Source organism: Cephus cinctus, unplaced genomic scaffold (assembly GCF_000341935.2).
Source record: "Cephus cinctus unplaced genomic scaffold, Ccin1 Ccin1_scaffold0259, whole genome shotgun sequence".
NCBI classification, from domain to species: Eukaryota; Metazoa; Arthropoda; class Insecta; order Hymenoptera; family Cephidae; genus Cephus; species Cephus cinctus.
In genome coordinates, this window is record NW_014332971.1 from 31,382 (window position 1) to 40,612 (window position 9,231).

General features: G+C 42.6%; 3 protein-coding genes across 4 annotated transcripts; 1 reads left to right on the forward strand and 2 right to left on the reverse strand.

Moving 5' to 3' along the window:
* Nucleotides 1-514: 514 nt before the first annotated feature.
* LOC107265947 (myosin light chain alkali) lies at nucleotides 515-3,770 on the reverse strand. Of its 2 annotated transcripts, XM_015735914.2 has the most exons (6): nucleotides 3,633-3,770; nucleotides 3,333-3,360; nucleotides 2,281-2,589; nucleotides 2,092-2,178; nucleotides 1,571-1,628; nucleotides 515-1,107 (listed from the first exon to the last, which is right to left on the reverse strand). In XM_015735914.2, exons 1-5 carry the CDS (start codon nucleotides 3,633-3,635, stop codon nucleotides 1,603-1,605), a joined length of 453 nt encoding a protein of 150 aa, XP_015591400.1. In that variant the 5' UTR covers nucleotides 3,636-3,770; the 3' UTR covers nucleotides 515-1,107; nucleotides 1,571-1,602. The 2 variants fall into 2 exon arrangements, with proteins under 2 accessions (XP_015591400.1, XP_015591399.1); XM_015735913.2 differs by lacking the exon at nucleotides 1,571-1,628.
* A 539-nt stretch (nucleotides 3,771-4,309) lies between these two features.
* Nucleotides 4,310-5,617, reverse strand: LOC107265928. Its single transcript, XM_015735865.2, has 2 exons — nucleotides 5,361-5,617; nucleotides 4,310-5,291 (listed from the first exon to the last, which is right to left on the reverse strand). The coding sequence occupies exons 1-2, from the start codon at nucleotides 5,530-5,532 to the stop codon at nucleotides 4,372-4,374; spliced, it is 1,092 nt and encodes a 363-aa protein (XP_015591351.2). The 5' UTR covers nucleotides 5,533-5,617; the 3' UTR covers nucleotides 4,310-4,371.
* Nucleotides 5,618-5,688: 71 nt separating this feature from the next.
* LOC112494078 lies at nucleotides 5,689-9,129 on the forward strand. The gene has a single exon (XM_025083192.1). The coding sequence runs from the start codon at nucleotides 5,818-5,820 to the stop codon at nucleotides 8,869-8,871; it is 3,054 nt and encodes a 1,017-aa protein (XP_024938960.1). The 5' UTR covers nucleotides 5,689-5,817; the 3' UTR covers nucleotides 8,872-9,129.
* The last annotated feature ends 102 nt before the right edge of the window (nucleotides 9,130-9,231 follow it).

The window sequence follows — 9,231 nt, forward strand, 5'->3', positions numbered from 1 at the left end:
CATACCAGACGCGATCTTCGGTATAGATGGCTCTTCGGTGGATGCCGATATCTGATAATGGCAATGTCAATGCCTAGTAGTGAGACGATATCATTCAATGCGAATGACGTATCGTTGTATCTATATAGAGTTATCTGACAAAATAAAGTTCTCGCCTCAGGTGGAACTGTCGGCCGTTTTGATTCAGGCTAATGTCGAGCTAAACGGGATGTCGTATTTAGGCCGATGACACATGACCCATATGTAGAGCATTAGGCAGCCATTACGAGATCGGTAAATATGCGAAGTGGATTTAAAAAAATTTTCAATACATGTATCACTTTTTTCATCTTTTTGAGATATTTTTGAATTATGATTATTCGCTAGGACAATAGCCCTGTTTTGGTACGCTCAAGGAATCCCTCTGGTCCTGTCTGGTCTCGATGACTGTTTGTCACTCTCGAGCACGCGGAAGCGCAGTTTTATTAAAGTAATTGTACTAGTGGCAGCAGCAGTAATAATAATAGCACGTAAGTAAAATAACAGAATTATTTCATTCGGCTTAATACAGTGCTGAGATACGTCTAATATAATCGTAAAAAGTACAACAGTGTGCTAAACCAAATAAAACAAGGTGTCCATTTTAGTATCGATGATGGGTGCAATGTCTTTGCCTTGTGGTTCCGATGACAGACGTTGCATTTAAATATTTCCAGTTAATTGCTGATGAGGCATCGCTGCCCAATATATAAGATAGACATTATATATCCGCCTCTAATTTCTAGAGTCTAGGGTGGCCGTAGAAATTAGAAATTAATAATAACGATCCATCGTGTATATATATACGCAGGGTGAGTGTCCTTTTTGCGTGATGTGTATAGAAAAAAGAAAGAACGCTGATCGAAAGAACGCCGAGCTGGTCTCTTCGGCGGAAGTGAACTTTGGCGAATGTGATGAAATAAGATAGACGTATCCTTCGTCGACGGTGATGTTGACGGAATCGTTGTCCCGTTTCAGTTTCGGTTCGGTGATGGATGAACGTCGCGACCTGATTGGCGGCCATCTTTTATTCGTTGTCATCGTCTCCGGCACCTTCTGCCGCCTTGTCACACATTCTACGAAGGAACGCTGCAATAATGCACAAACATTGCATTAGATCGGTCGTCGTCAGGACGGAGTCATTGGAAGATGCCAAGCGACAGAGTTTGCGAGAATGATTATTATTATTTTTCAATTACCCCTCATAGCTTTCAAATGGATTGATCCGTCGATCGTAGAGTACGTCGATCATGCAAATAAACGATATGAGAGCAAAAGATATGAATAGTGTATCGCTGGAAAGGTATTAAGACACGTTTAAGCAGTGGAATGATTGCTGATTGTTATTCATTGTCAGCATCGTCTCCTCGGTGGTTGCACCGTGTCGTCCTGTAGAGATTGAAGTAAATCGAGAGAGAAGGAAACACGGATGCAGATTCTTCATAGGAACGAAATGCGAAAGACAAAGAGGTACGTAGGCAAGTGTATAGGCACGTGAGTAAGCATATAGGCACATGTATATATAGGCCAGGATACTACGGGGTTTACTCACGGTTGATGATTTGTTTCTCATGACTTCTGGATTTAGGCCATCAGCTTCTTCAGGAATGCTGCAAATCAGACAGATAAGGGGAAAGGTCATACGGGCTATAAGTGGGGTAGTACTTGGTTAATTCCTTTTTGGGATCTGACAATCTTCTCTATGATGGGTTCTCCTTGTCTGCTTATTCGTTAGGTTGCGTCTACCTTTTCCGGGACTGGCAGTTCAATGTAAAACGTTACTCAATCATTTAAGGGGCTGGGTCAGTGATGTGTTTTCTTTTGATCTACTGGGACCTACGAGGGTCAAACGACAAGGGACATACGGTATACCATGTACATTATTTCATCGATCATCTTGCTAAGAGCTGCACACGACTCCTAGATCATCAAACGGCTGAATTTCACTCCTGTTTAAGTATTCTTTTAAATCAAAGCTACATCAGGGAGGAAGGTAATACTTTGAAATATTTTTCTAATGGAAATTAATCATCTTTCTAGATACTCCTGTTTTGTGCTCCAGTGACAACTTACGGGCATAGGGGATGAAACCGTCATCGTCCTCGGGGTCCATGCAATCCTTCAGCACGGTGTCGCACTCCTGGTCAGTAAGACGCTCACCTAGACAGTACAAAATTATATTCTTAATATTTTCATTCTCGCGATTAATGTCCATCTATAGTTTTACACTGAATTTATGCTTTTTATGGATTTTCCCATTACCCAAGGTGAGGAGCGTGTGGGAGAGTTCAGCAGCCAACATGGTGCCGTTCTCAGACTTGTCGTAGAGCTTCAAGCACTCCAAGAAGTCCTCGTAGCAACCCTGGTCCTTATCCTTCTTGACCTGACTGAAGATGGGAAGGAATTCGTCGAGTTTCAGTTTCTTCTCGCCCTTCTTCTTGGTGCCGCCGAGTTTCTCAATGGTGGCGTTGGTTGGGTTAAGGTTCAGAGCACGGAGAACGTTGCCGAGGTCGACGGCGTCGATGACGTTCGTACCTTCGGTATCGTAGATGGAGAAGGCGAATTCAGCCCCTAATTTATTGAGGTAAGAAGACCAAGTTTAATTTCCCACTTGGGTACAGAGCTAAGCATTCGTCTTGTAAAGAAATTAGTTTACGATCAAAATGATTTTGGCTCCCAAATGTTTTTTTGCGGATTTGCCCCAGATAATTCGCCTGCGTATCCCGTAAGGTTTTTTTTTGTTTTTATTAGGCAACAGTGCTACGGCTCTTCATCGAAAATATCTGTCGTCTATCTTTAGCGATGGTAACCCCCTCCCTTGAAGGCATGTCATCCCCACACCTTCCTCAGCTACCAACACGTGGCTCAGGTTACCCCCGTCGAGCCATATAAGAACAGCGTCTGAACTATTTTTGGCTGCGGAACACCGCGCTCCCCAATTGGAATGCTCATTTCTTGCGGTTCCCCGTTACAAGCCGTTACGCAATATAACGTCAGAATTTACCCGTTTGGGTTTTTATGAAAATAAATAAAAAATTTTGCCAGGACCTCACTCAGTCTTCGTTGCACTCCCATACACGATTATACGAAAAGTAACGGTAGTAATTTTGAATGAACTTTTTCTGTTATTATTATTTTCAAGATCTATGTCTCTTTTTGCTTTATGCGTTTACATATGTCTATGCATTTGCCACTATTTCTTACAGAAGTGAATCTTATTTATTCGTGAAGCACCGTACTACGTAGCAGCGGATTAGTCCGTACCTTTCTTTATGAATTATCTTTTAAAGTGAGCTTTGGATCTTTGTACTCACTTTCGACATCCCTTGCGCTGAGATCAGCCTGTAATTAATAAAAGAAAATATTTAATTAGATCGGGGAATGCGAATTTCTAATTCGAACGTTGAAAATTGCCAGAATACGTTTTTCTTATTACAAGAATAAAAAATGTGTACTGCTGAGATCTATCGCGAGCCGGAAACCGTAATCGAAGTTCAATAATTCACATTGGCGACTTTCACTTGTTTTTTTAATTAGGATTCAATTTTTCGAAAGAAAGTAGAAATTTGCAGTATCGACTGGTAGAAGATCCACGATAAGGACAGGAGACTCACCATTGCTATTTGGTAGGTGTGACGGCTTCTGGGTGTTTCCTGAACGAAGTTTGAACCAGAAGTGCGACCAGGAGGTACCGCGCCGATTCATTTTATTACGACAGATGGCGCCTCGATCGGGTCATCCGAGAATCACAGCCTCCCAGCCGAAAAACCCTCTCGGATCTAACTTTGGCAACGACGCATTCCAAAAACAGTTTAACGTCCTTCGAAGTGAAACTGTGTGCTACCACTATGGTAAATCGTTTTGGACAATTGTATTTTCGTGTCAGGGTTGCCAGATCTGTCACGATGCCGGGAGCTACCGTCGCGGTGTATATATCCGCCACTCAAAAATACACGAGCTGATTCCTGCCACAACCGACTGCGCCCGAGTTTAGCCGAAGGGAAGCTTTTCTCGTAAACTAGAATTTCCCTCAGGTGTAAAAGCTTCGCGATACCAAATACTGACAATAAGACAGTCGGGAGTATCCAGTTTCATTCAGAATTCGTTCTGGCAACTGGCGACAACTAGTAGCTAAGTGCAGACCAGGCCCACTGGGACCTGAGAATGTCTGACGCAGCCTGCTGGTCAGTGATAATCGAATTTAGAGTCTCGAGTCTATTTTCGTGCGAGGAACCGGGAGCGAAGGGCGATTCCGCACTCGGTAGCTCAAAAATGACTCATTCTAACCGAAGAAGTTAAAAATTGAACTTTATTAGATTTCAATAATGCGCCAGGTCAAATTCCACTAACAGATCACGAGTCGGATTTACGACCCAGAGTCGATAGAAAGAATCTTCTCAGCTTGCTGCCCAAACCTCTTTTCTTTTTTGACTTGAATTTCGAGTTGGCTTCCAACGAAATGCTTTCTAGTTTCTCAGCGGAGTCAGACTTGGCAGTGAAGTCGTTGAAAATCATCGAGATGGCAGGTGGCGCATCCACTACTTCCTGTTTCACGTCTTTGGCCAATGACGAAACGGAGTCGGTTTTGGACGACGGTTTCTCATTCGATTTCATAAATGACACTTCTGTATCCGATTTATCTTGCTCCTCGTCGTCTTGCGATCCTTCGATGATCCGTATGAATTTTTCTTCGCTCTCTTCCCATTTTGCTATTTTTTGGCCGTTCGGTGAATTAATCGAAATTCTCTCGATGCATTTCACTGACGCTTCTTCCGGGTTTGATTCTGTCTCGAGTTCTTCGATCATTTTGTACAGAACACACGAGGTCAGTTTTGCCGTGTCTAGCCGACTCGTCGACTCGCCGGCTTCTATATTCGATTGATCCACTTCGTCCGTTATTTCTGTGATCTCGATCGTCTCGATCAATTGCTGATGATCCACATCTCCCTGACCTTCCGATATCTTGCTTTCAGTCACGATCATGTTGTCTATATTGTGAACGGCTCTTTTAATTTGATTCTCTAAGGTGGTAAGTCCTGGCTTGACCAATGATGAGTCACCAATCTGTAAGTTTCCCAAATCTTGAACAAGTTTAATAATTTGTTCTCTTTCGGTTGGATCAACGCAGCCTCCATCTTGCAGCTGCATCTGAATCATTTGAACGATCGGTTGATTCTCCTGCGAATAGTTTTCTCTCGATTCGAGATCGTCTTGATTTTTCTCCATGGATAAATTTTGACTCTTGGATTCTAACTTGTTTTTCCAGGACTTTCCTTCATAGAAAATAAAAATGTAATATTTTGAAGAAACTCTTTTTTTTTTTTTTTTTGAATTCACACTACCTTTTTCCTTATCAGCATTCACAATGTTTACAGCTTTCAGTGCCACTTCGTTAACCAGGTTCTTTGCAAAAGATACGATCGTGCATTTTGTATCGATTTTCAAATTGACATTTTCTTTTTCAAATTCGTTACGTCTTCTAAGGAAACTAATGCTTTCTTTATTTTTTATCATTCGTGACGATTCCAAGTAAATTTTTTATAAATTTTTCAGATAACCTGATCTATCCTAAAAAAGCAGATGTCAATTGCTGTTTATTATTTTTTTCAATTCGATTGTCAAACTTTTTCACGGAAAGAGCGATTCCATAAATTTCGAAAATTCTTTCCAATGTCAATATTCATATATTTTGCTTTGGCCATGACTAAATGCAGTGCGATTGCCTAACCTAGACTGAAAGATATGCAACAGGTCTCATAAAATTTTTGTCCTCGAGTCAAATCACGTGCGAGATGTGTAATGGAAGCGTGTTCTCCGTCGTTCGATTCAACAGAGATCTCATCGATATCGAATTACGTAAACGAAGAGAATTATCGAAAATCAGAGATAAACGGTTGTGCAGGAGACAATGTGAAGGTGCTTCTTGAGGTCGAGGTCAGTCAGTGTCTCTACGAGAACAGACACAGGAAGTCTAAGGATAATCGACTGGATCCTGATGATCTTGTGGAAGTTACAATAATTCATCCAGCAGCTTGTGAATCAAAATCTACACTGGGAAAGTCGAGTTCAAAATCCCCAAAGATTTTGAATTTAATTAAAGAGAATGACAAGGTACACGGTGATCATCCATTGGGTCAAAAATACAAAGAAAATATTTCAGAAATAAAAAATAATATGACCATGTCGAAATCAAAAGTTCCCTTAAAAATTCCTCAATCGGGCGATCATTACCGGTCTGATAACTCGGATAACGTTGGATCGGATCAGGACGATACGTTAACCGATTCTTTAGAATCTCAGTCGAAGACAGTAATCAAAGAGGAGCCAGCTGCAGCAAACGTAATCAGTGAGAAGAAAATTGACGTTTCTCAAATTTCTAAAAAGGCGACTTCCGATCCCGGTAAAATCCCCTTCATAGAATTAGGTGCCGTTCACAAGGTCCTGGATCGACTGAAGACCGAAATGAAGAGACCAAAGTCACAAAGAGATAATTTTTCTAAAGAACTGATACCGATGCTGCAGAAACTACTTGGAGGATGGGACGAGAGGAAGTTGGATGAATTTTTGAAAAAAGATCAATCTCTCACAAAGTGCGAATACTGCGGAGTCATCAGTTGTCTAAAATCATCCAGGGGATTGACCCGCGATACAGAATCCAACCGACTATCTCCGGATCATCAAAGATCCTCGAGAAGTATCAGTGACAAAAATTACCTGAAGATCTATGAGAGATCAATAACGACGCGCAAGGATAACAGTGATAAAAAGGATATTCATCCGAGTGCACAGACGCGTTCACGATTTTCTCCAGAATTATCCGAAATCTCAGGACCAAGGAATGCTGCAGGATACAGTGAGAGATACTTGAGAGCTAACGATCCGATACAGAACAAAACTATGGCGGCTGAACGGGATTCCACTTCGAACGAAGTGTCGGGGAAGACAGGAAGGTCCTTTCAAAATCCACGTCCTGCTCGTCGTCCTATAAGAGAAGCTTCAGCTAAACGTCCTCCTCTTTTTACAAGCGTGCGACGAGCCTGCGAGAGGAATGCCGAAAATCATGTCGATGACAGTGAAACCAAGTCCAAGATCAAGACGGGGACCAAGAAGCCGGAGGTCGAAGCTGACGTCATCGCCGACAAGCAGCGCCGCGTCCGGCAGCGAAACGAAACGCAAGAGAAGGCCAAGGGAAGGACATTTAATAATCCTCGTGTGGCTGGAGACGCTGTAACTAGAAGACGTTGCCGTTCGAGCGACTTGCCGAAAGCCGAGGAGCATAAGAATGAACGTGTGAAAGAGGTAGATGCCACTAGTAGGGAGCCGGTAACGGAATCCCAGACTCCTGAAATCTTTGAAAACTTGACAGCTGGTTCAGTGGAAGTGCAGTCAGTATTTCCGATTGAATTGACTCCTTTGAAGGATACGATGAAATATCTGGCAAAAGGACAATTGTCTATTGCCGATAAAAAGGAGGATAAAAATAAAGTTTTTAAAGATTTAGCTGAATCTACGGTCAATCGTATTTTCGACAAAAGGAAGCAAAGTTTTGTTTTACATGCAAGCAGAGATGGTGCTTCGCCATTGGATGCTGGATTTTGGCTTTGCGATAGTGGCCGTGCTAAAGATATTTGTGAAAAATTGGAAAAGTGCAACGAGCCCGCGTTATCGGTCGCTAAGGACACTTGCGAGAATGAACGATCCTTTAAATCCGACGACGCCATTTCTTTAGGGAATCGTACCGAGGAGAAATCGGAAAATTTTCCAGAAAGCGATACGACGGCCTTCAGCTCGTCTTCTGCTGAGAATTTGATACGCGAATGGATGAAGCCTGATGGAAAAATATTGCAGACTTTGGGAGGCAAGAAGCGTGAAGTTGGCGATAAGGAATTGGTGTCTGGTTCGATGGAGAAATTATTGTCGAGCGATAAGAGAGCCGAAATAATTCGTATCGTCAGAGAAAAGATTTCTAAAGCCATTGAAAATCGCGCCACTTATTCCGTAATCTCAGAAGACAAACTGTATAACGACGAGAATTCTGAAGCTGGAAAGATTCAAGGAAAACTATCAAAACGTTCTGTCGGACAGGATTTGATAAAAACAATTGATACACCAATTAAATTGAAATCCACTAAAAGAAAGTCGGAAGTCAACTCAAAAAAAGCATGCTGCTGTGGACCCTCCTTAAAACCTTTTGACATCAGTCGGGAAATCATTGAAAAAATTTGGGGCACCAAAGAGTCATCCTTGAAATTGACCGACGATCCAATTGACGAAGGCCGTTGCTTGGCCAAGCAACAATATATAATAATAAGCGCACCTACAACAAAAATTGAAGAAAGTCCAAAAGGAAGCCTGAAAATGACTTACAAGAATCCAGTTTCCAGACTTTCGCTGAGTAGTACTGAAAATCGTTTAAAAATTGAAAATTCGGAGCGCTTCGAGCGCGAAGTGATCTACGATGATTCCTCTCGCGACACTGTCAGCACTGACACCATAGTAGATCCAGCCTCCAGAGGCCTACCGATGTACAGAAAGATCCTCGACAGCAATGAAGAAATGGATTGGGAGAGTTTTGAGCAACTGGTAGGAACGCTTAATCCGGAGCAACGTGACTTATGGTCTGACATTTGCAAAGCAGTGAGCAACGAAGCGAAGCGCGTGGCTGGCGAGACAGGAGCAACGACCGAAGTCTGCATAGAGATTGATCCGGTTCCCTGCAAAGAGAGAAAAGGCAAAGTTCGCGTCCGTGCGGACGAAGTGACATTCGAGATGGACATGACACTTAAGGACGTGGAAAGTTTTTTGGATAAAAAATTGGCACGAAATTATGAAAATTCAAAAGACCAAGTTTGATTATAGAGTCGATCGCCTAAATCGACGTCCCTCGTACAGTGTCCCTTGAAAGTATTTGTCGAATTTCTAAATTTCTAAATTCCTACACTAAAATCCCAAAAGTGTCCATCTAGCGCAATTCGCGCGCACCATCTTGGCACGTTTCAGGCCGAGTAGATAGGTGGTGCCTAAGGCTTGGCGAAGATGCTGAGGATGCTGAAGGGTGGTCAGGTCGTCGAGTGTAGGGTTGGTCCAGCAAGCAGATTCCTCGACTGATCGATGAACGACGGCGCATTGGATTTCCCAAGAGTCGCGCGCGCATTCGTCTCTCTCTCTCTCTCTCTCTCTCACTCTCTCTTGCCACCTTCTTCACCCTCTCAG